The sequence below is a fragment of the Podarcis bocagei genome (genome assembly GCF_964188305.1).
Source record: "Podarcis bocagei genome assembly, chromosome: 8".
Taxonomy (NCBI): domain Eukaryota; kingdom Metazoa; phylum Chordata; class Lepidosauria; order Squamata; family Lacertidae; genus Podarcis; species Podarcis bocagei.
In genome coordinates this window covers 82,445,907-82,471,998 of record NC_138133.1, presented here as the reverse complement: position 1 = coordinate 82,471,998, position 26,092 = coordinate 82,445,907, and the positions used below count along the sequence as shown (strand labels likewise).

Here is a 26,092-nt window from a genome sequence, read left to right as displayed (position 1 = left end):
ACCGCCGGAGCACGATTTCTGTTCTCATCCTGAAGCAAAGTTCTTAACCCGAGGTAATATATCTGGGTTAGCTGAGTCTGTAACCTGAAGCGTATGTAACCTGAAGCATCTGTAACCCGAGGTACCACTGTACTATAATTGACAATCTGCTGTTCTTTAACAGTATCCCAGAACTCATTATCTCACCTGCCGTATGTTAGGGACAGCCATGGAGCTACCAGAGATACTGGTTCAAAGAGGGGGCAACCATCAAATTCACCACCCTGCTTGTGAGTACACAGAGGCATAATGAGTAGGACGTTGATCTATACCAAGGGGACTTCAATCTGCTCCAACATGGAAGCTCTCATGCTCTTACAGTAAGTGAACAAGATTACAGTTGGCCGCCAAGGTGCCAAACACCTTCTCACCGAGTTGTGGAAGCGTTCCAGGACTCCTCCCAGATGAAAGCTTGTGGAGGACGGAACCGGTTCTCAGCCACTGGAGGACGTGCATAGGGAATCCCAAGGAACTGCCTGATCCTTTTCCAGCTGGAACCCACACGAATTGCTTGAGAAGTGCCAAACAAGGTTCCTTGTGATGGGATGTGGACAGATGGAGCAGCACTTCTTTCAGCAACGGACAGGAATGCCTCTGTAGGGAGCGAAGGAAGAATAAATCAAACCTTTACGAATCTGCTCCCGATTAACTGAAAGATTCCTAATGAGGCTAGGCTCCATTTGGGATGCCACTGTCAGGAGTGTGTGCAGGAGCCGGGCCCTGTGACCAGTAGGGCTTTGCAGGACTGGGGCCTTCCTAAGTTTGTTCTGGAGAGGAAAGGCGCAGCCACACAGGTGAGGCCATTTCGTAACTCACTGCACCTGGTGGCTAGAGCCAGGAAGGGATATAAGGTCAGCATTTCCCTTCCCGGATCTTTGCAATAGCAACACATTTCCTGACTCGTTGTGTTTGGCTTCTTGCTTCCTGATCCTCTGACCTTGGCTTCTTGACTCCTTGCTTCTCGACCCTTGGACCCTTGACTTTGTGACTCCCTGCTTCCTGACCCTTGGACCCCTGGCTTCTGGACTCTCGTTCCTGCTCTCACCCCACCATCTTGCTATCTTCTGGTACAACAGAACACCGTGATGGAAGCCAGAGCGCACCATTTACCTTACCGCCACAGTGGTACCTATTTATCTGCTTGCACTGGTGTGCTTTTGAACTGCTAGGTTGACAGGAGCTGGGACAGAGCAACAGGAGCTCGCTCTGTTGTGCGGTTTTGAACCACTGACCTTCTGATTGGCAAGCCCAAGAGGCTCAGAGGCTCCAGCTGTTTTTGGACTACAACTCCCATCATCCCTCGCTGGCAAGACCAGTGGTCAAGGATGATGGGAATTGTAGTCCAAAAACAGCTGGAGGCCCAAGGTTGGGGAACACTGGTTTAGACCACAGCACCACCTGCACCCACTCTGCCAGTGTAAATAAGAAAACACATGCCTTCTTCCTCTGACCCTTCTGCCACAGGCTTACCTTGCCTGCGATAAATATAGGTAGCTGGCTCCTTCAGCAAAAGTCGACAGTGGGGGCCTTCAAGGCCAAGTGTGCAAGTCTGGGTTTCTGGGTAAAATATGCATCGCATTACTGAAGGCTGTGGTTCAAGAGTAGTCACCAAGCATGACTTGTCCTTGGAGCAGGCTGTTAAGAATGAGAGAAAAGGGCTGCGAGTTAGGTGGATGGATAGACAGACAGATAAGCAATGAGAAGCACAAAGCTATTTTGATAGACCGATGAGGAGAGATATCATTGTATACAGGTAAATGAATGGAGAATATGGCTGGAGTTGGCACCACCCAAGGTTGGACATCTGCCAAGGAAGGGCCCTGTACTTGGGAAACCATTTGTGAAGGTGGGGTAAGGATACCAGAAGACAGGGTTGGCCCACTCATGAGACAATGTGAGGCAGCCGCCTCAGGCAGCAGGAGCAACAGGGGCAGGAGGTCCCAATGTAGATCTTTGCTCACCCCTTCTTCCCTGGCGGGGAGGGGGGGTGCCATTTTTGCCTTAGGGGTCAAAATGTATTGGGCCGGCACTGACTGAAGTTAATGAACAAAGCACTCTTGCTGAGTGCGAGACATTTCTGCAGATATAGTCCAAGGAATTAGCAGATTTCCTCCGCCAATGGCTCAATCATAGTGTCTTACCAAAAAGAAAATAATAATAATAATAATAATAATAATAATAATAAATAATAATAATAATTTTATTTGTATCCCGCCCTCCCCAGCCAAAGCTGTGCTCAGAGCAGCTAACAACAAGTAAAAATAGCACAGTGTACATAAAATCACACAGTCAATTAAGTAAAATACATTCTAAAATCAATTCAGAATCAAATTAATGGCAACCATTGGGTTAGAGTTCTATGAGGATTACAGAAGGAGAGAGGGGGTCAGATTGTGCCTTGGCCAAAGGCCTGGTGGAACAGCTCTGTCTTGCAGGCCCTGCGGAAAGATGTCAAGTCCCGCAGGGCCCTAGTCTCTTGTGACAGAGTGTTCCACCGGATTGGGGCCACGGCTGAAAAAGCCCTGGCTCTGGTCGAGGCCAGCCTAACCTCCCTGTGGCCTGGGATCTCCAAGATGTTTTTATTTGAAGACCCTAAGGTCCTCCGTGGGACATACCAGGAGAGGCGGTCCCGTAGGTACGAGGGTCCTAGGCTGTATAGGGCTTTAAAGGTTAAAACCCAGAGGAAGATGGAGAAGCAAATGAAGGAAGGAAAATATACAGATAGCTGAATGAAGACAGGTAAAGAAATTTATAGACAGATTGATAGGATAAAGGGAAAAGGAAGAATGCAATCAGGTTAGGGAGTGGTTTTCAAATACGGTTTTGCACTCACCTGTTAACAAGTCATGCACATGTCTATTTGTGCATGCACTCATTATTCCTCCCCCCTTGAAAAAACAACAACACCCAAAACTTTTTCCTTTTTTTTTAAAAAAAAACTGCTCCAAGAATTGGTGGTTGTGCTTTCGTGACGTCACAAGCATTGGCCAATCCATGGCATCCACAGCCAGCCTACGCTGCAAATGTGCAGAGTAATTTTTTCAGATATCAAGCCAAAAGGAGCAAAATATTTGGGCTGAAAAGTATGCTTGAAATGAGGGAACTTCCAAACTGACCCTGCTGCTCTACAGATGTTACCATTTTCAGCCTCAGACAAGCAGACAATAAGATTCAGCTGAGTCTGGTTTGGGGTTGTTGTTTTTTGGTGTGTATGTGTTTTTATAAGCCAAGCAAAACCCCTAAATAACACTAACAAGCAGGCTCAAAAAGCTGAATCAAGAACTAAGTTAGGAATCTGTTAGATACTCAGGCAAGACTTTATTTGTTCATACACAGAAAAGCACTGCACAACTAAGGAAGGTTCTTGGTTACGTTTATCTGCCTTGTAGACCACAAAACCTTTCAACAAAAGGGGGGCAATGCAAGACTCCTATAAAGGAAGTGTCAGGAAACCAAGCAAATAGAACTTGAGGGAACTATATTGCGCTTTTTAAAAGTTTCACAATTCAGCAACTTATTTTGCCTCCTCTGTCGATTAATTAGCAGATCCAGTTTGAAACAGTTCATCTACGTCCCTCTCACTTTTTTAAAAGATTAAATCACCTCTGTAAATATCCTATTGAATTGTCCAAGAAGTGATGGACCTGTTAGTGCCAAAGGTGCAGGCAATGACTTTCCAAAGCACCACCCGTTTAAGTGAAATCACGTATATTTGGAACGCCATTGGAAAAGCCCAGAGAAAAGGCAATGGGATTAATAGGAAGCTTCTCACCTGAAAGGCAAAAGTCTCGCAAGGTGGCAAAATCACTGGAATCATCTCTGCTGATGTGCAGAATGTCAATCTTTGAAATGGAGGAATCGATGAGAACTGAGGCCCTGTCCACACGCTGCCAGTTGTCCAAAATCACTAGGAATCAAAATGCAGAAGAGTAAAATTCCACAGAGTATTAATTGATATTTTCCAGAACAACATAGAGCAACTTCATGTATCCCAGTGGTCAAATATTTAGATGATAAAAGGATCCCTTTGCCCGACTCTGGCTTTGATCTAATAATGGAACTATTCTGTGGCTCAGCTGGGCAACCCAGTAAACTAGGAATAGCCAACATGGCTCCCTCCAGATGTTGCCCAACTATAGCACCCATCATCCTTGATCACGGGGAGTCCAAAAACATCTGGAGGGCACCGTGTTGGTTACCCCTGAAGTAAACACACACCAGATAGAGCTTTCTCATTATGCAGAGATCATGCTTAGACTCAAGACCCTTTTCTTCCTAGTTCAATAAGCTTTTATGGACTGTGTTCTGGATTTGCCAGGGCATTCACAAGAGGTATTCAGTGCATCAAGGTCGCTGAAGGGAAAACTACTTAATTTACCTTACAAACACTTTTAAGAGTAACATAATAAAGGGTCCCCTAAGCATATAGGGAAGTACGGATCTGTACTCCCATCAGCCAACGCCTTTGAAAGAGGCCCTTGAGAAAGTTAGCCATGTGAATCAGATCTTTGAATTCCTTATCTCATACAATACTTATCTTACACAGTGGTATCTCGGGTTATGAACTTAATTCGTTCCGGAGGTCCGTTCTTAACCTGAAACTGTTCTTAACCTGAAGCACCACTTTAGATAATGGGGCCTCCTGCTGCCGCCGCGCAGCCACTGCATAATTTCTGTTCTCATCCTGAAGCAAAGTTCTTAACCCGAGGTACTATTTCTGGGTTAACGGAGTCTGTAACCTGAAGCGTATGTAACCCGAGGTACCACTGTACGATACTTAGTCCCAATGTTTTATTTCCAGAGTGAACTTTTGCAGAATTGGGCATTTCAAAAGTACACATTGGGTTTTAAAAAATAATAATATTGCAATTCATGCATTCCTCTTTTGCCTTGAAAACAACAACAAAAAGGGGAAGCTTTTCAGCAACATGAATGTAAGCAACATGTTTTTAAAGTATAATTACACATCAATTTTCTGCAGTCAGCAACTGCGTTCCAAAGAGGTGGAAGTGGTATGTCTAGGTCCAGACACAAAGCTGAAAATGACTAGTTATGCTCTTTAGAAAAAGAATAGGCTTTGTCTGGATTCCATTGTGAGCCAAATTGTCTGGTTTCCTTGATAGTTTTCAGATGCATTCATTGCAATAGTGTTCCCATTCACGATCATGTCTACTGACTCAGTCAGCAAACTTGAGCAAGTCTTGAAACCTCATGTACCACAATATTACGGCTACAGAGGCAAATGTTTTGCCTTCAGGCATGTTAATCGGGAATAATTCTATGTGACTCAACTTGTCGATGACAACATGGCCAGAACAATACGTTTGGGCCCACTGGAGTCTGTTTTACCATGAAGAAATGAGTCTTATTATTTGCTTTTCGACACATCAGAGACCACCTTCTATGAAAGGGCAGAGTCTTAATGCAGACTTTGCAAATGAGCAGAAAGGCCAGGGTGCTTTGAAATAGCCATGGCACAGGGAAGATCCAATTGCAATCCAACTCACAAATAGGCAACCATTTCCCACATTGCCTCCTGGGGAGTCTTCCTGGGAGGAGGGTGGGCAGATGTCACTGGTGAGTGGGACAAGAGGCAAAAGCAGGCAAAGAAATGAATGTAAATCTTCATACTGTAAGCCAGTTTCTAAACCCATCCACACACCCCTCTGACTTCCATCCAAGGAAGAATGAAGCAGAGTTCGAGGGCACATTCCAGCTGGGCAGAAACACTCAAAGAAGTTGCAAAGCAGAACCAACGAAGGATATGGCTTGGAGAGGGGGCTGTAGCCTGAGGAGCATTTCAGGGGCCAGACAGAAAGGCTTGGAGGGCCACATTCAGTCCCGCTCAGTTGTATCGTTCACATGTCGTATGGATCTAAAGAAAACCACTGATCCCATTTAGCAGCAAACTCAGAACCAGATTTTGCTACCAGCAGAAGCGAGTGGCAATGCTTTATCTGAACTGAACTGTAATACCATGCCATGATAAAGGTAGGGTATTGCACGACTGAGCACACAGAAAATTCAACAAAAGCTCCCTACAAATAGAACTGCAGCAGAATAATGGGAAGACAGTCTGAACCTTTCTCCCTAGCATACTAATGACTGTCGTATGACACTCACCTAAGCCAAACCAGTCGTCTTGTTCGAACCCTGATTCTTCAGCTCATGGTTACATGAGAGCTTAACCCCAAGCCTTGGTTCAGAGTGTGGGAACAAAAAGGACTCAAGAGAAGTGACCCCAAGATCCCCTATAGTCACCTGCCTATTAAGCCATGGCGCTGTGGTCTAAACCACTGAGCCTCTTGGGCTTGCTGATCGGAAGGTCGGCAGTTCGAATCCCCGCGATGGGGTGAGCTCCTGTTGCTCAGTCCCAGCTCCTGCCAACCTAGCAGTTCGAAAGCACGTCAAAGTGCAAGTAGATAAATAGGTATCGCTTTGGCGGGAAGGTTAACGGCATTTCCGTGCACTGCTCTGGTTTCGCCATAAGCGGCTTAATCATGCTGGCCACATGGGCCGGAAAAACTGTCTGCAGACAAACGTCGGCTCCCTTGGCCAGTAAAGCGAGATGAGAGCCGCAACCCCAGAGTTGTTCATGACTGGACTTAATTATCAGCGGTCCTTTACTTTTGCCTTTACCTTTAAGCCATAGAATGGCTACCTGTGCCTTGTGAACCAGGCCATTGTCTTAAATGTTCCAACATGGCATTAGCAGCCATCTAACGCAGTGTGGCATCACTGCAAGACCGTACAGAGAAATTTACAACCACAGTGTCTTGGGAAGAGAGAGAGAGAGAGAGAGAAAGAAAAAAAGCCTAAGGTAACTTGGAAGATTCAGGACAGGTTTTAAAAAGTACTTCTTCCCACATCTCATTGTTAGACTATGGAACTCTCTGCCACAGGAGGCAGTGATGGCCACCAACTTAGATGGCTTTAAAAAGGAATTGGACAGTCTATTGATGGCCACTAGCTAAGGTGGATCTGTTCTGCATCCACGACTGGATGCAGCAATGCTTTGGAATACCAGTTGCTGGAAACCACAGAAAGGGAGAGTGATCTTATGCTCAGATCCTGCTTGCTGGTTTCACACAGGGATTTGGTTGGCCACAGTGAGAACAGGATGCCGGACTAAATGGGCCATTGGCCTGACCCAAAAGGCTCTTCCAAAGAAGGCTGATCACCAAAGCATTGATGCTTTTGAATTATGGTGCTGGAGGAGACTCTTGAGAGTCCCGTGGACTGCAAGAAGATCAATCCTATCCATTCTGAAGGAAATCAGCCCTGAGTGCTCACTGGAAGGACAGATCCTGATGCTCCAGTATTTTGGCCACCTCATGAGAAGAGAAGACTCCCTGGGAAAGACCCTGATGCTGGGAAAGATGGAGGGCACAAGGAGAAGGGGACGACAGAGGACGAGATGGTTGGACAGTGTTCTCGAAGATACCAGCATGAGTTTGACCAACCTGCGGGAGGCAGTGGAGGACAGAAGTGCCTGGCGTGCTCTGGTCCATTGGGTCATGAAGAGTTGGACACGACTAAACAACAACATGTCCTTAACTTTCTGGCGTTGCTTTTTCCTCTGGGTGGGACAAGTGTCTCTACACACCATCCTACCCCAGGTCAATTGGTTTGTGCCTGACGTGACCACGACGAAGGGACTTTCTACAGCATCCCTGCAGGGCCCTCAACTCTACACAGCTTCCATGTCACTGAAATTTCCCTATTCACCTCAAACGAGACTGTGCCAACCTGACCACATTTCGGTAGCTGCTTTCGTCGCATAATTGTAGCCTTCAGCATCCAACGATGCCTGTAACTTTTATTGTTAAATTACAGGCATTCCGTGAAGATGGTTTCTGCTTTCCATATGTTATTTGCACTGGAATGCAGGAAGTGTATCAAGAGCATAGTCGGGTTGGGTCATGAGTTATATGGGACTTATGGTGCTGGAGGAGACTCTTGAGAGTCCCATGGACTGCAAGAAGATCAAACCTATCCATTCGGAAGGAAATCAGCCCTGAGTGCTCACTGGAAGGATAGATCCTGAAGCTGAGGCTCCAATACTTTGGCCACCTCATGAGAAGAGAAGACTCCCTGGAAAAGACCCTGATGTTGGGAAAGATGGAGGGCACAAGGAGAAGGGGACGACAGAGGACGAGATGGTTGTATAGTGTTCTCGAAGCTACCAGCATGAGTTTGACTAAGCTGTGGGAGGCAATGGAAGACAGGAGTGCCTGGCGTGCTCTGGTCCATGGGGTCACGAAGAGTCAGACACGACTAAACGACTAAACAACAACAACAAGTGTCTATCCAGAACTTCAGTGTGAAATCATCATTCCCAAAATCTGGAAATACCAGCATTTCCCACTAACAAGTGCTTTCTGAATACTCAGAAAGGTACTTTTCCATGATGCACAAAGGATTGTGCGCTGTTCAAAATGTGTGGTTTTTCCCCCTTTTCTTTCTTATTTAGGAGAAATTCAAACCAAATTACATTTATTTCAAGAATGCGCCCTGCACACATGTTTTTGCCAGTCAGTCTAGGTGGAAAGGACAGAATACACCATGTGCTATTCCCCCGCACACCCACACCCACAAAACTCTTCTTGTATAATAACTATAATCTTGCCCCTGGGAGTACTACTTTTCTCTGCACACAAAGCTGTTATTTCATGGCACGGAGAAGCTATCAGATGTGAAATGGAAGCCTTCTGCATTCCTTGGGTGGTGCCTGTTGTGGCACAGGGCATCGGGCACAGGGGAAAGCGAGAGCACCAGATGTTTATCTCCGTTTTAAAATAGGCTGCTTATAAATAGGGCAGCGCCTCCCTCTCTGAAATGGGTACTTACAAGCCCAGTTACGCCGCATACCCATGGCCTAGTTGAGTTTATATACCTGAACAATCTCAGCTGAATTACTTTGGCACACGCTTCAAAAGGGTTTCTAAAGTAGGGATAGCTCTCCAGATCCTGTCAGACTCCAGCTCCCATCAGCCCCAGCCAACATGGCCAAAGTGAGAGACGGTGGGAGTTGTAGTCTGTTCACAACTGTCCCCCCTCCGAGGTCTAAGGAAAGCTTCAGTCAAGTTCCCATAGAGCCCAAATTAGTGTGCCAGAGATGAGAGGTGGTCTATTCTGGCTTGAAAGTGAAGTCCCTCATAAAAAACCACAGGGACAAAGCCCTCCTGGAGCAGACCAAAGCATACCCTCCAACATTTCTCCGATGAAAATAGGGGCATCCCATTCTTTAATGGTAATTTTACTATTTATACCCCACACATCCTATTGGGTTGCCCCAGGCACTCTGGGCAGCTTCCAATATACATAAAAACATTTTTTTAAAAATAAAAATAAAAATAACCCTTCCCTATACAGCCGTACCTCAGAAGTCGAATGGAATCCATTGCCGAAGTCCGTTTGACTTCCGAAATGTTTGACTTCTAAAGCAGGGCTCCTGATTGGCTGCAGGGAGCTTCTGCAGCCAACCAGAAGCTGTGGAAGCCCCGTCGGACATTCGCCTTCCAAAAGAACATTCAAAAACTGGAACACTCCCGGTTTTTGATCATTCGGGAGCCAAAAAAGTACGAGTTCCAGGACGTTCAAGAACTGAAATATGACTGTACAGTATTGCCTTCAGACGGCTCGGGGGTCGGATAACTCCATACCTTCCAACATTTCTCCAATTAAAATAGGGACAATCTAAGGGAAAGTGGGACATTCCGGGATCAAATCAGAAACCGGGACGGGTTCTCTAGATCAGGGATGTCCCTTTGGAGGATCTGCCAAAGTCCCACCTAGTCTGGCCAGGCACCCTGTTCCGACTGTGGCTTGTGGGGAAGCCCACTAGCAGAATTGGAGCATAAGATCTAGGGTTTCCACCAACTGGCATTCAGGTAGTATACTACTTAGCCACCATGTCTAGCAACAGCTGAAGGCCTTGTCCTCCCAGAATTTGTCTACTTCCCTTTGAAAACTATCCAAGATGGCGGCCATCACCACAGCTTGTAAGCGTGAATTCTATAGTTTAACTATGGAACCACGTTTGAAGACCTATCTCCTTTTACCTGTTCTGAATCTGTCAACCATCAGCCTCACTGGGTTGTAGTATTATGGGAAAATAGACAAGAGTCTCTTCAACCACTTTTTCCACATGATACCTAATTTTATCCATTTCTTATCATGCTTCCCTTCACCCAGCTCATCTTTTTTTTTTTTTTCCTTCCTTAAGCTAAAAAGCCCCAAACGTTGAAAGCTTTCTTTATAAGGGAAACCCCTTGGCTGTCTGAAAAAGCTGTATTAAACCTCATGAAAACTGTGGGGGAAACCAGCATTCTTGGGTTCAGAATAAACAAACAAAAAATGGAGGGCCAGCAATATTGAAAAGAGGAAGATCTAAAGGTCAGAGATGCTTCATTATTTCAATGGTGTTCTTGTTTTCTCCTTACCCTTTTCTTGCCTTCTGGGTAGAACAACAGGTGGACAGACGGTGGGGACTTTAGCTGTTGGAGGAGGAAAGAAGCCATTAAACATTATAAATGTATTTATTTGCAAAAAAAATAATTATTATAATCTTGGAGCACTTAAATCAATGGGACGTGGCAAAGTCCTTCTGTCCGATTATTGGTTAAAAATAAAGTGAGCAGAGTGCCTTTCTATTGCTGCCTCTGCCAAAGAAAACGCTCACATCTGAGTGAGGCAAGGAGACCAAAACACTCATTAGGGGATCCATACTGCAGGTGGAGCTGTGGTCTAAACCACTGAGCCTCTTGGACTTGCTGATCGAAAGGTCAGTGGTTCGAATCTGCATGATGGAGTGAGCTTCCGTTGCTCTGTCCCAGATTCTGCCAATCTAGCAGTTTTAAAGCACACCAGTGCAAGTAGATAAATAGGTACCACTGTGGTGGGAAGGTAAACGGCATTTCCATGTGCTCTGGCTTCCATCACGATGTTCCGTTCCGCCAGAAGCAGTTTAGTCATGCTGGCCACATGACCCGGAAAGCTGTCTGTGGACAAACGCCGGCTCCCTCGGCCTGAAAAGCGAGATGAGCGCCGCAACCCCATAGTCACCTTTGACCGGATTTAACCATCCAGGGGTCCTTTACCTTTTTACCATACTGCAAGCAAAAGTCAATGGTATTTGGAAGAAGGAATTGATGCAACAACATATGCAGGAGCTGATTGGACAGGTCTTACTTACAGTAGCTTTGAGTTGTAAAACCTATTCTATGCATATTTATGCTGCGGCCCAGTCCGTATTGTACGTACCAGGCTGACATTATGTGCTCATCGTCAAATGCAGCCACATATTATAGCCTGCAAGGTGCTTCTCAACCCAGCTGACATACAGAAGGGTTATTCAGCCCCCTTGTGGGCTTTCTTCCATGTTCAGCTGGCAGGTTTGCATTCAGCGCTGGGCATGCAGGTCCTGCCACAGCTGACCTCAGCTTGGGTAGTCCTGCCAGTGGATTTAACCACAGAGCCTAGGACTTGCCGATCAGAAGGTCAGCGGTTCAAATCCCCGCGACGGGGTGAGCTCCCGTTGCTCGGTCCCAGCTCCTGCCAACCTAGCAGTTTGAAAGCACGTCAAAGTGCAAGTAGATAAATAGGTACCGCTCCGGCGGGAAGGTAAACGGCGTTTCTGTGTGCTGCTCTGGTTCACCAGAAGCGGCTTAGTCATGCTGGCCACAAGACCCAGAAGCTGCACACCGGCTCCCTCAGCCAGTAATGCGAGATGAGCACCGCAACCCCAGAGTTGTCTGTGATTGGACCTAACAGTCAGGGGTCCCTTTACCTTTACTTTATCCTCTGGTACTGCTGCCTCTCACCTTCCTCTGTTTCCTTTGCATCATGCCTCATCACTAAAATATAGATTCTTCAGGCTACGTATTGCACAGGGCTTCCCCTGAAGAATCCCGGTAACAGTAGTTTGCCCCACGCAGTGCTACAATTCCCGGCACTCTTAGCAAATTACAGTTCCCGGGATTATTTGGGGTGCTTTAAATGCACAGTGTGGACATAACTGCAGTGGTTGTTGTGGTTGTTTTGCTAGCGTTGTACTATAAAGAACCATACAGGGTGATAGCATAGGTATAAAATAAATACATAAATAGGCAACATTTTCCATTTCTGCTTCTCCGTTTCTTTGAGTAAACAAAAGCCAGATTTGCTTGAAAGGAAATCTCAAGAAACTCCACCCACCCGTACAGGATGCCACTGTGGTCAGTTGGTTATACAGAACAGAGTTTCGCTGCTCAATATAGTTTAAGGGTCAGCGAGAAGATGAATAAAATATAAACACTGTTTTAGGCTGAAATATGGGTGCCTACAGAAAAAGCCATCATCTGCGAGCTGGGTTCTAATTATCTGCCCCACTCTATAAAAAGGCCCAAAAGTTCAGTGGAGTTCAGCTACAAAAAAAAAATTAACTTCTTTACATTCCAGATTGCCTACGCCTTTGGGATATTAAGCTATACAAAGGGAAGCTTTGCTGTCTCTGCGTTAAACAAATAATCGCTTACACATGTGCATCAGACAATATGAATGAAATCTTTTGATGGAGAAGTGGGCGGGGCAAGCCACACTCGAAAGCTGGGTGAGGTGGCACATCTCATTGAATTCCTGGTGTGATTAAATGGAAGCAATTTTCAGGTTGGGTTTTTTTTGGGGGGAGGGGTGTATTTGTGCACGAGTACATCAGCCTTCTCCAACCTAGTTCCTTCCATGTGTTTTGAGCAACAACCTCAGCCAGCACATTCAGTGGTCAGGGATGATGGAAGTTGTAGCCCAAAAATTTTGGAAAGGCATCATGTTGGAGAAGGTTAATGTATGTTTATACACAAACACCTGGGAACCAGGCAGAGGGCCTTCTCGGTAGTGGCACCCACCCTGTGGAACACCCTCCCACCAGATGTCAAAGAGAACAACAACTACCAGACTTTTAGAAGACGTCTGAAGGCAGCCCTGCTCAGGGAAGCTTTTAATGTTTGATGCATTACTGTATTTTAATATTTTGTTGGAAGCCGCCCAGAGTGGCTGGGGAAGCCCAGCCAGTTAGGCGGGGTATAAATAATAAATTACTATTGGTAAAGGGAGGTAAAGGGACCCCTGACCATTAGGTCCAGTCGTGACTGACTCTGGGGTTACAGCGCTCATCTTGCTTTATTGGCCGAGGGAGCTGGCGTACAGCATGACTAAGCCACTTCTGGCGAACCAGAGCAGCGCATGGAAACATAGTTTACCTTCCCACTGGAGCGGTACCTATTTATCTACTTGTACTTTGACGTGCTAGGTAGGCAGGAGCTGGGACCGAGCAACGGGAGCTCACCCCATCGCGGGGATGCAAACCACCGACCTTCTGATCGGCAAGTCCTAGGCTCTGTGGTTTAACCCACATTATTATTATTATTATTATTATTATTATTATTATTATTATTATTACACTTGTTGCTGGCATCCATCTGCTGTCTTGAGAGGCAATGAATTGCACCTCCAGGGGTGAGCATGGAGGTCCTGGGTTGGGCTGCCCAGATGACAAGACCCCCTTCTCAGCCTTGCTGATGTGGTCCAAAGGAAAGCAGAGCAAGACGTTTGACGCCAGCTGGGCTGCAGCAGTTGCCAGAAGGAGCCGTACAAGGCGCCATCTAACCGCAAGGCAGAGGAGGTTTAGGATCAGAGTTTTCCTCCTCCTTTCTGGGCTGCCATCCCAAATAGAGAAGCCCCATCTGCCCCTCACTCCCCTTTACAACGTTTGCAGAAATTGCCTTCTTGATCGTTGGACCCACTACTGGTCTCTCCTCTCAATTTGCCAGAGCCTGTCTTCGCTAACTCGCCAAAGGTTTTAGCTACCCTCACCTGGTTTAGCCAGCCAGCCGAAGCCGTTTTCCAGGGTGTGGCTGCTGTCGCATGCTGACAGCTTCTAGGAGCCACAGGTGAGTGAAGGTGGGGACCAAATGGGGGCAAACTACCCCAAAAGAAGCATTACACCCCACCCCAACACGGCATATACCTCATTACATAATATTACAGTCAAATCTCGGATCTTGAACACCTCCGTTTTAGAACGTTTCGGCTCCCAAACTCCAAAAAACGGGAAATAAATTGTTATGTACTGAGTTGAATAGGATCCAAAAGGCAGCGGTCTGCTTGGTCCTAGAATAATAAGGTCCAGAATGCAGCAGTCTGATTGGTCCACAAGAGCCACCCAATCCAGCTCCAGGTGGAAGTGAATCCACAACCTGATTGGCCTACAGGCAAATCCCGGGATTAGCCAATCACGTGGGGCCCATTGTGTAAATAATGTATATAAAGCAGTCATTCTGGGGGAACTTAGATTCCTCCTCACCACTATGAGCTGAATAAAGAGCATGAAATCCGCTCTCGAGTATATTTCATAAATGCTCCAGTTTTCAAACGTTTTTTGGAAGCCGAACGTCCGACACAGCTTCCGCTGAGTGCAGGAAGCTCCTGCAACCAATCGGAAGCCGCACCTTGGTTGTTAAACATTTCGGATGCCGAACAGGCTTCCGGAATGGTTTATGTTCAACAACCAAGGTTTGACTGTATGTATAAAATATTACAGCGTTCACGCTGCGACTCACCTGTTCTTTGATACCAACCAAAGGGATGGACCCTGGTTTCTGTTTCTGCAGATGTGCAATCTGAAAGCTGCCAGTCGCTTCTTAGTTCCTCGCTGCATGTTTGGATTCCCAAACTGTTCAGAACCAAGCACGAGACCTTGCCACCTGCAAGGGGAAGGAATATACATTTATGGCGGCCCCCTTTTCTACAGATGGGTGGAATTCAATGTGGCATTCTTACGATTGTTTCGACAGTGCAAGCATTTTTGCTTACCAAATGGAACTTTCTCCTATCTCCTCCCATCACTTGCGGTTCTGGGGGGGTTGTCCGGACCTCCCCACAGCTGATTTGAGGGTGCACAGAGGCACAGGAAGGGACAGGGGAAAGCTTCATTGTGCTAAAAGGACTCATTGTGCTGGCTTCTGCTGTTTTCGGAGGAGGTCCAGAAATCAAGTTCAGAAAAAATAATGGGTGAGCATTTGTGAAATACTGACTATTTCAAAGGGATGTTTTATTAGCATATTTCGAATTTACTGCCTCCCTCTGTGTCTTTCAGATGCGGGAGGTTGCACATGTAAATAAATCTGCATTACACAGCACTTCTGGCAGAAAAGCATCTGGCTCTGATTGGCTGAGCTGGTGTGGCAGGCTCAGAAGGTTTTGTCACTCGGGGAGGAAAACAGTTTGTAGCTCAGCTTCTGTGAGGGAAGGGATAGTTGTCAGTTTGGTGGGGAATCCCACACAAGATGGCCAGGTCATCTTTTATTTTCCCTGTGAAATAAGATAACCCACTGCTTATAGGTTTGCAGTGACGCGCGCGCGCGCGCACACACACACACACACACACACACACACCTGTTCCTTGGGAAGCATTTAAAAGTCCAAAGCCCAAGCAACAAGGATCAGCGTCGCAGAGATGCTCACAGTCGAAAAACCTGTGGGAAAGACAGAAAATATTTGAAACACAAAAACTGAGATCATTTCACACCTAAGTTGTGAGCCATGGTTCACTTCTGTACTTGACTAACAGCATGATCCAATGTATATTTACTGTGTCCAGTCAGCCTTACTCTAAGGAAAGGAGGCATAGGATGCCTAAGGGGTGACAGGATGTCACTTTGAGCTGAGCGATGAAAACTGAACTGCAGCTGAACTGTTGGTGGGGACAGACAATCTCCAGAGCATCATTCCAGTGCTCAGAAGTCTGCACTGGCTGCATAATGGTTAGTGTGTTGGACTAGGAACTGGGAGACCAGAGTTTGAATCCCCACTCAGCCATGAAGCTCATTGGGTGACCTTAATCTCTCAGCCTAACTTACTTCACAGGGTTGCTTTGAGGAGATAGATAGATGATAGATAGATGATAGATGATAGATGATAGATAGATAGATAGATAGATGATAGAGATAGATAGATATAGATAGATGATAGATAGATAGATAGATAGATGATAGATGATAGATAGATAGATAGATAGATAGATAGATAGATAGATAGATAGATGATAGATAGATAGATAGATAGATAGATAGATAGACAGATGATAGATAGATGATAGATAGATATAGATAGATGATAGATAGATAGATATAGATAGATGATAGATAGATAGATGATAGATAGATAGATGATAGATAGATAGACAGATGATAGATAGATGATAGAGAGAGAGAGAGAGAGAGAGAGAGAGAGAGAGAGAGAGAGAGAGAGAGAGATGGATATAAATAGATTTTCACAGATTTATGCAAAAACAGGATGGAAGAAACTTATGAATAAGCACATGTAAAACTGACATGGAGTGGGAACAGAGTAATCCATCTGTGGTCTAGAAGATGGGGTTAATTTAAGCAGGAAGGAAGTAGGTCTACTGCAACACACACAGAAGTGGCTTGGTGCATGCAGGAGATACTCCGTCTGGTCCTGGTAAGGGGCTCTGAGGCCTGTCTAGTCCTCTGATTTTAGTCTCCTGCCTATTCAGGACAAATCTTAAATTGCTCAGATGAAGTTGCAAAGAGCCTCCCATTCCAAAGCAAAGATGAAACAAGCATACCCGTTCGATACAGTTTTTCCAGACACATCCATCTTGTTGCTCACAGAGTTTCCTGATACTCTACGGAATGGTAGGCGGGTGTAAAAGTTCTTTATGGCGCCTTCCAGAGAGACTGCAAAACAAACAACAACATTCACAATTTTAAAAATATTGAAAGCTCCTAGTTTGAAGCTTGCTCCAGTTCCCACTGGTCTCTTTGAGCAGGTACTTGCATTGTGCTACAGGGGCTGAAGCCATTGTAGGGGTTGTGTCCCTCCCACAGCTAGGGGGACACGAACAGGCCTGAGCCATGTTGTGACCACTGATTTTCCTCAACAGGAAAGCTTTCGCTTTAGGCTGGGACTTCCCTGGGCCGCAAAAGCCGTTTCTGGCTTCAGCGTGTCCTGTGACTGGAGCAAACCAGCAATAAATCACACTGAGCAAGTTGGAGTTAACTCTTTAATAGCAGAACAGGATCTTCACAGGGATGTCAGGCCTAATGAGCACAGTAACTCATCTCTGGTAGGTCTTGCCCCCATGAAGCAACTGGCGTGTGACTAGAAGTCCCTGCCTCCCAGCAACTGTCCATGTCTCCTCCTCTCCAGAGTTTTTCCCCCAAGAAACCAGAGACTGCACCCGTGTGTCTGTCTTTGCTCCTCCCACTTCATGCCTTGCCTGGTCCTGGGAGACGAGGGTGGAGGGAAGCTTGTTGCAGCAGGAGGGGGAGACACCCTTGCCTCTTCACCAGCCGGATTCATCTCTGCCTCTTGGCCTCCCTCCTCCCCTGCTTCAGCTGCTGCCTCTGATTCTGAACTTCTGTCTGCCACAGAATCTCCCAGCTCACTAAGCCCTGTTACCTCTTCAGCTTCCAACATCTCTTCCCAGTGTTCTCCCTCTAACCACTCATTGTCATCCCACCACCAATCCCCGGGCCCTGAGCCTTGGGTGTTCTCCAGCTGTTTCCTCCCACCATTCCTCTGTGTCCAACCAGTCCATGACCTTCTTACGCTTAGCTCTTCTTCCTGGCTCTGACCCTTGGGCCTGACCTCCTAGGCTCCTGCTTCCAGCTCAGCAGCTGCCTACAGCTTCACCCTCAGATCCTTTCCTAGACACAATTCCTTACTATTCGTAAGATTCGTTCCTCTGCTGCGATACCTTTTTCTTTTTTTCTTTTTTTGAAAGGCAAGGCGCAGATTCGCTCACACAGAGGGTATGGCGTGAATGTGAGAGAGACACCTGCTTTTAACTCACCTGCCTTCTGATACAAAAGGCGCGGCTTCTGAGGCAACACGATGTTGCAGTTCTCAGGGATGTTGTTAATGAAATTGTCACAAAATTGGGCTGCTGGATAGAGGATGCAGGGGAAGTACGTTCCAGTTGTGTCATTGCGCATATCAACCAGCTGGCAGAACTCATCTTCTTCACAACCTAGAAGAGATAAGGATCCCTCAGTAGGTTGTACTGAGAGCAGAGCCACTGAAAGAAATGCACCCAAGTTAGTCAATAGGAGTATAGCATCTAGATCAAGGGAAGTAATAGTGCCACTGTATTCTGCTCTGGTCAGACCTCACCTGGAGTACTGTGTCCAGTTCTGGGCACCACAATTCAAGAAGGACACTAACAAACTGGAACGTGTCCAGAGGAGGGCAACCAAAATGGTCAAAGGCCTGGAAACGATGCCTTATGAGGAACGGCTAAGGGAGCTGGGCATGTTTAGCCCGGAGAAGAGGAGGTTAAGGGGTGATATGATAGCCATGTTCAAATATATAAAAGGATGTCACATAGAGGAGGGAGAAAGGTTGTTTTCTGCTGCTCCAGAGAAGCAGACACGGAGCAATGGATCCAAACTACAAGAAAGAAGATTCCACCTAAACATTAGGAAGAACTTCCTGACAGTAAGAGCTGTTTGACAGTGGAATTTGCTGCCAAGGAGTGTGGTGGAGTCTCCTACTTTGGAGGTCTTTAAGCAGAGGCTTGACAACCATATGTCAGGAGTGCTCTGATGGTGTTTCCTGCTTGGCAGGGGGTTGGACTCGATGGCCCTTGTGGTCTCTTCCAACTCTACGATTCTATGATTCTATGATTCTATGTCCATTAATTTCAATGGGTCTGCTCTGAGTATGGCTAAAATGGGACACAGCTCTTGGACATCCTATGCTCCACCTTTGCTACAACTCCCATATTCCTCATCCCACTGAGTCTTACTATCTCATAATGTAGAGGTCCCAAATTCTCAGTAGGTTCCCTTCCCCAAATTCAATCTCTTGCTGCTTTTCCTTCTCCCGTACCAACCAGGGAGAGAAAACATCTTCTTCTTTCTTTTTGGGCCAAAAGAAAGCACCTCTCAAAATTTCCACAATGGCTATTTTCTACCTCCACTCCAGGAAGCAGTATTGCCAGGAATCATAATATTATTAATAATAATTTATTACTTATACCCCACCCATCTTGTCGGGCCTCCCCAGCCACAGAATATTAAAAGCACGATAAAACTTCAAACATTAAAAGCTTCCCTAAACAGGGCTGCCTTCAGATGTCTTCTAAAAGTCCGGTAGTTGTTCTTCTCTTTGACATCTGGTGGGAGGGCGTTCCACAGGGCAGGTGCCACTACCGAGAAGGCCCTTTGCCTGGTTCCCTGTAACCTCACTTCTCGCAATGAGGGAACCGCCAGAAGGCCCTCGGAGCCTGGACCTCAGTGTGGAGAAATCACAAGAGGAGAAAAGCTCTGCTGCACTCGGGTTACGCTTGAGGGCTTCCTGCAGGCATCTAGACGGCCACTGTGAGAACAGGAGGCTGGACAAGGTGGGCCATTGTCCTGATCCATCAGGGCTCTTATATTCTTAAGAAACAAAGGAGGAGGAGCAGGAAACAGCAACAGTTGAATGGTGCATTTCCCAAGAGCTCCCCACAACATGAGGCCACCACTGAATATGTCGTTTGCGAATGACTAGCCCCATGATCTAAGATTTCTTACGTGCAAGACACCAGTGAAGAGCCTGCTCCGCTGAATATCTGGGCTTGAAGAGCCAGTACTCTTGGGACGGTAGGGAACGATTGTGGTTGATCAGGATTTGGCTGCTTTCCATCAGAGAAAAGTGTTCCCTTGCAGAAGCTAATGAGCCCAAAGAGAAAAAGCAAAAGAGATGCTTTAATGCAGCTGGTCAGGATTGATGGAAGTTGTATTTCAAAACACCTACAGTCCACCATATTAGTGGAAGCTGCTTTTAATCCAAGTACTAACTGGGCCTGACCCTGCTTAGCTTCTGAGATCAGACAGGATTGGACATGTTCAGGGTAGTATGGCAGTAGATAGGTGCTTTTATATACAGTATATAGCTATACGCAGTGCTTTTTTCTGGAGGGACACAGGGGGGCGCATACCCCTAAACATTTTGTGAATCTTTGTACTTTTGTCCATTTACTGTATTTGTTTTTCCCAATTTGAACTATAAAATGGTGGTTTTCTTGAGTCAAAGTGAGAGCACCCCTAAACATTTTTTTTAGAAAAAAGCAGTGGCTATATATAGATATATCTGTACCCCATCTTTCCATATTCTGTGCTCAAAGCAGCTAATAAGAATAAGTCACAGGAGTTACAATAAAACCACGCGTCTCAGATTTTCAGGGAAAGGAATTAGAAAGTATCCTGATAAAACTCTAAGAGAGTAAAACAATAGACCAAGTCAGAGAAATAATCAACCTTGCAGATCCAATGCTTGTTGGAACAGGAAAGTCTTCCCCCAGGGAGTTCTAGAATATTGACAACCTTGGGTATAACTGGACTAAGCACTGAGAAGAATGGTTAAAAAGCAGTTGCAGTGAGAACTGTGGAGGAGGCCTCCCTGGCAATATTGTGGCCATCTGCTATTTGCTCAGTGGTGGTGCCTCAGTTATGGAACTCAGTTCTTTCAAAAATATGGCTGGCACTGACTGTTTTGAACATATTTCTTTACTTATTTGTTGGGTATTAGTGTCTCAGCCTGGCTGCTGATGAGTTTGTCATTCTCTGGTTCTCAAGAGTGGATTGGCACACTGATATTTTAGTATATGTTCTGAAATTGCGGTTAGAATTCCTGCTCCATGATGGCAGTCATGGGATTTTTGTCTATCGCATGACAGTGTATGTTTTGACTCCACAGAGTGGGAAGTGATGGAGACAGGATGTTTGCGTTACTGTGTTCTGTGAAGTGGGACTATTGTCCTTTGCTCTTTTTCTCTTTGCTATCTGATGCTAGAGAGAGAGGGAGCCATGTTGCAGTGCTCTGTGGGTGTTGATATGTAAATAAAGTAGATTAGCCAAAATGCTGAGTTGCTGAGGTCTATCATGCAAGCTGTGAAGACTCTGTGGATCCCTAAGTGTGCCGGTGTCTGTTGGCATCGGTCACTGTGATGTTCGGGCTGAAGAAAGCTTTTGAAGCTCCTGAATGAAGGACCAGGAGGGAGAAAACATGCCAGTCGGGCATGTGTCTCTGCCAGGGTCCTACTCAAGTGTAGGCTGAACTCCTGACACTTGCAGGGGAAATGGGCCCATTTTATCCACTCCTGGTTAAATCCCGCCCCCCAAAGCCAAACATTGAGATTAAGGTATATTATTTTGAAAAGTCTGGTGCTAACTCAAACACACAATCCGTTTCCCTTGGTATACGTTGGCATACCTGAAAGCTGTGGCTCAGTCGGAGAGACAGCACCATCACATGAGCCGGACCTCACTCGGGTCATCATGTCGGAATCTAGAATGAGACGGGACTCAGTTTGAGACACTTTGGTGGCGCGATTGTCCTCCAAGACGTTACTGAGTTGATAGCCAAATGAGAACTGAGCATGCTCAGTGGTGGCGGAATGCCGGTTGTGTATTGGGGTGGAAAACCTGGGGAGATGTGGAATGGGATGGCATACACTGGAGCTCGAATCTGGGACAGGAGCACCCCAGACAGCAATATTTTGTTGCGGGTCTCACGAATTGACCAAGTTCTAGCGGAATAAGCATATGCAATATTCCTTTCAGGCTATCAGAAAGAGAAAGAGGGGGATGGGCAGCAAACTGCTTACCTCTCCATAGATAAACACGCTGAAAGCTGGAGAAGGGACTGTTGGCTTTTTCTGTTGGCTCGGAAGCTGACGAAGGAAGGAAACACTATTTATCTCTGCTTACAACTATCACCTGCGTCTTAGTGCTGGCCACAGGGGTCAAACAATTTCTGCACATCTTTAGTCCCCTCTTTGTAAAATAACTACAGTGGTACCTCCGGTTACGAACTTAATTCGTTCCAGAGGTCTGTTTTTAACCCGAAACCGTTCTTAACTTGAGGCGCGCTTTCGCTAATGGGGCCTCCCACTGCCGCTGTGCCACCGGAGGGTGACTTCCACTCTCATCCTAGGGCAAAGTTCACAACCGGGAGCATCTACTTCCAGGTTAGTGGAGCATGTTACCCTAAGCATTCGTAAGGAGGACGGTACATAACCTGAGGTTCCGCTGTACCTACTTTGCATTCATCTTTATAGTATGATTTTATGTTGTGAACCGCCCTGAGACTGACGGGTATAGGGCAATATACAAATTTAATAAATAATAATATATCACGGGTGAGGAACCTCAGGCCCAGAAGCCTCTCTATGTGACATTTGGGACTCCCCACAAACCACACCCCTTTTTAGCATCCTTCTTGAGCATTTCTGCTGGAAGACATCCCTGGACTCTTGAAACTGCCTCCTCCTTGCCCGGATGGATGGCAGAGAATGGTGCACAAAAGTCTCCTGATGTACAAAGGCAAAATGTGCATTCATCCCTCCAACGACGTTTGCCTCTGGCCCTGAACAACACTGTCATGTGGCCCCTGAAAAGTTGCCCAGAAGTGATGGTGGCTCTTGAGATACAAATACCTGCCATACATGAACACTGCTTGAATAAGACAGAAGGAAATGCTCTCTGACTTCAGTCCTTTAGAGAAAGGAGGGATATATTATATTTACACTGCCCATTCCAACATCTGAGTAGCAAACAACAACGGTGCAGTATAAGATTGGTAAATACTTACACCCTGTGAGAACTTGGCCTCCCAAACTGAATGCATACTGCGTCTTCCCAGTATTGTACTTTACATTTTGGCAGGAATCGCCTCGTTCACGCGTCGAGCTTGCATCCCAGCTATTAACGTTGCAGATTAATGTGTCTGGGTAGCTCATCAGGCCGCATATGATGCTACCTGGATAAAGCCAAGGAAAGAATTGCAAGTTTGCAGCTCCACCTCCTTGTTGAACAATCTTGCCTTGGCCATTATACTGTTATTTTGACACTAGCGGCCCAGTCTTGGAAAAAGGTCCTGTTTATAAAGGTAAAGGTAAAGGGACCCCTGACCATTAGGTCCAGTCATGACCAACTCTGGGGTTGCGGCGCTCATCTCGCTTTATTGGTTGAGGGAGCCGGCGTTTGTCCGCAGACAGCTTCAGGATCACGCTGTTTACCTTCCCGCTAGAGCGGTACCTATTTATCTACTTGCACTTTGATGTGCTTTCGAACTGCTAGGTTGGCAGGAGCAGGGACTGAGCAACGGCAGCTCACCCAGTCATGGGGATTTGAACCGCTGACCTTCTGATTGGCAAGTCCTAGGCTCTGTAGTTTAACCCACAGCGCCACCCACGTCCCTGTCCTGTTTATACATCACAGCAAACTACTGCTCTTGGAGCCTGCTGTTTATCTTGCCCGGGAGCAAGTATAAAAATTATCCAAGTAAATAAAGATCAGACTCTGCTGGGATCGGGGACGGTTCCTTTATTTCCCCTATAATTCCTCCTGTTCCAATAACCAGGAGACCCTTTACACAGCTACACCCCCCTCCCCCCAAAAAAGGTCGATTCCATGCCAAACATCATTTAATAACATTTAATAAATACAAGTTGCCATGAGTGAAGATTAATCACTTAAAACTTTAAAACCTGGCTCCAATTTGAGATGAGATCAACAAGACCAACCATTTCTGCTTTGTTTTGGTTGGTTGGTTGGTTGGTTGTTTAAAAATGTTCTCATTAAGTGGGATAAATGGAAGGATGACCTTTGCCTTCCACATCTGTAGCCTGAGCAGAGTTACCTCCATCAAGTATGACCTGGCTCAAGATAAACCCATCACAGCAAGCATCTTGGCTGCAGGCCTGGCGGCAGAAGAGATGAACATCGGTCAAAGATGTACCAGCTGCTGAGAGGACCAGATTGCGGTACACGCCAGAAACAACATCCTGGAAATCAGTCCTTTCAAAAGTCTTGACTCCAGCTGTCGTGAACTCTTGTCCTGCGAGGAAAGAGGGGGGGGGATAACATTTTTATAAAAGGAGCTCTGCAATCCAAATTGGAGCTTCGGGGCAAATGACGTGAGGCAAATACCAGGTTGCTTTCTCAAGGCTTTAGGAAGAAATAGACCCAGGACAGCTGCATCAAGCAGTTGCTAGGATTCACAAAGGAGGAGAGTGCTGCTGAGAACTTAGGTCCCTGCTTGAGGGCATCTGACTGGCCATTGTGAAAACAGGATGTTAGACCAGCCTGAGCCAGCTCTTGTTATGCCCTTCTGATATTATTTTCTACCTGAGAGACCGGGCATTTCCACCAAGAGACAATATGTGGACAAATTGTCAGAGTGGGTGTAAGGCTGTGGCCTGTATTCTAAGGCTGGATCTAGGCACGTCAAAAAAAACCACAACGTTTCAGGAAAACGTGTTGTAAACCTCAAAGTGGGAAATCGCGTGGTCGAAAGATGGAACTCTGCAGCGCCATCTGGTGTCACAGTATTATAAGGCATTCAAAACACTTTTTTTTTTACTAATGTAGCTGAGTCCTAAGACAGTCCCCATATGATGTTGTGCTCCAGCTCCCTTCATGCCTATCCATTGGTTATCTTTGCTCAGACTGATGGGACTTGGTGTCCATCTGGAAAGTGAAAGGCTGAAGGATAGCAATAATATGAGAACACACACACACACACCAATAATTTTTGGTGCTCTCTTTGTTAGGATATAGTTCTGTTCCACCTTTAGAACAGGTATGTGGTGTCCTACATGCCAGGAAATGATATTCCTGCAGATCTGTTGTCTAAGGTTGTTAACAGAGAATAACTTAGGGTTTATGTACAGCAGTTACAATTGGGTTGAACCACAGGCACTACAGGTTACACGGAAAGGGGGAGGATGTTAGGATATAGTTCCGTTCCACCTTTAGAACAGGCATGTGGAGTTGTTGTATGTCACATGTCTGTTTACTTCCAGCACAGTCTGCTGGGAACTTCCGTTGTATATAGCTTTTGCCTATGCTGTTTGCTTGGACACGAAGGGAAACAGACATGTTTTACTTTTGTCCTGATGCTGAATAAATGCTTGTAAATATGCTTACATATGCCTCTGTCCGCTACTTCTGTTGCAAAGAGTTCTTATCTCTGCTGGCTTGCGTGCTCAGTCTCTAAAGGTCTCTGAGGCTTGAGTCGCAGTTTTGATGCTGTTCTGAGAACTGGAGTTCACCTGGCTGCCGGCCTGTGGGCAGGAGCCAGCTGGGGGCCTGCCAAATGCCCCCGTCTCCCTGGACACATCCCAACACTCTTTTGCTCATGTTATTTAGCACATACCTTTCTTCAGGTACACTCTCACTCCATCCTTATCTTGGCTTCTCACTTTAACCAGGCAGCTGAGATGAGCCACGCTTGTGGTGGAAGCGTTATCCCAAGCACCCTGAACCTGTGGTCAAAAGATATGCACATAAAAATTTGTGATGGTAAATAATGAGCATTCACACTTTCTAATGTGGGTGCCCTTTGTGGGATCGCGCACGGTGCTACGGTTCCCAGGGAACTTTCTAGTAGACAGGGGGCTGGCTTGCCTCTCAGTGTTATTATTTGAAGGTTCACATCCAGCCTCAATAATCAAGTTTCTTGCTGGGAGGTGGGGCCAGCCCCATTTATAAATAGGGGGTGGAGCTGACGATAGCAAGGCAGTCGGCTCTGGAGATTCACCCTCCCTACCCTCCCTTTGTTTAATGTTTTCTTGTTTGCAGGTTAACTTTTTCTTCCTGTTTAGCGGGTGCTGCTATGGTCTTTGACTGGTTGCTGTTGAAGGACCGGGAAGAAATTTTCCTGCATTGGCAGGTTTTGTCTTCCCTGTAGCAATTTGTCACAACTTTGGTGGTTATGAGAGCCAGTGTGGTGCAGTGGTTAAGAGCAGTAGACTCGTAATCTGGTGAACCAGGTTCGCTTCCCCGCTCCTCCACATGCAGCTGCTGGGTGACCTTGGACTAGTCACACTCCTCTGAAGTCTCTCAGCCTCACTCACCTCACAGAGTGTTTGTTGTGGGGGAGGAAGGGAAAGGAGAATGTTAGCCGCTTTGAGACTCCTTAGGGTAGTGATAAAGCGGGATATCCAATCCAAATCCAAACTCTTCTTATGGCCTTGGGCAGAATCCTTTAGTCTTTTCTT

General features: G+C 46.2%; 1 protein-coding gene across 1 annotated transcript in view; it reads right to left on the bottom strand.

Moving 5' to 3' along the window:
- TG (thyroglobulin) overlaps positions 1-26,092 on the bottom strand; it is a 178,058-nt gene that overhangs the window by 85,652 nt on the left and 66,314 nt on the right. The window contains exons 25-38 of the mRNA XM_081206080.1: positions 25,249-25,357; positions 23,731-23,928; positions 22,681-22,848; positions 21,695-21,760; positions 21,301-21,375; positions 19,620-19,757; positions 17,897-18,073; positions 16,667-16,778; positions 15,472-15,551; positions 14,637-14,780; positions 10,485-10,538; positions 3,812-3,946; positions 1,510-1,674; positions 411-633 (exon numbers count right to left, since the gene is read on the bottom strand). Of these exons, the coding sequence (XP_081062206.1) occupies positions 411-633; positions 1,510-1,674; positions 3,812-3,946; positions 10,485-10,538; positions 14,637-14,780; positions 15,472-15,551; positions 16,667-16,778; positions 17,897-18,073; positions 19,620-19,757; positions 21,301-21,375; positions 21,695-21,760; positions 22,681-22,848; positions 23,731-23,928; positions 25,249-25,357 (1,844 nt within the window). The remainder of the gene's footprint in view (positions 1-410; positions 634-1,509; positions 1,675-3,811; positions 3,947-10,484; positions 10,539-14,636; positions 14,781-15,471; positions 15,552-16,666; positions 16,779-17,896; positions 18,074-19,619; positions 19,758-21,300; positions 21,376-21,694; positions 21,761-22,680; positions 22,849-23,730; positions 23,929-25,248; positions 25,358-26,092) is intronic.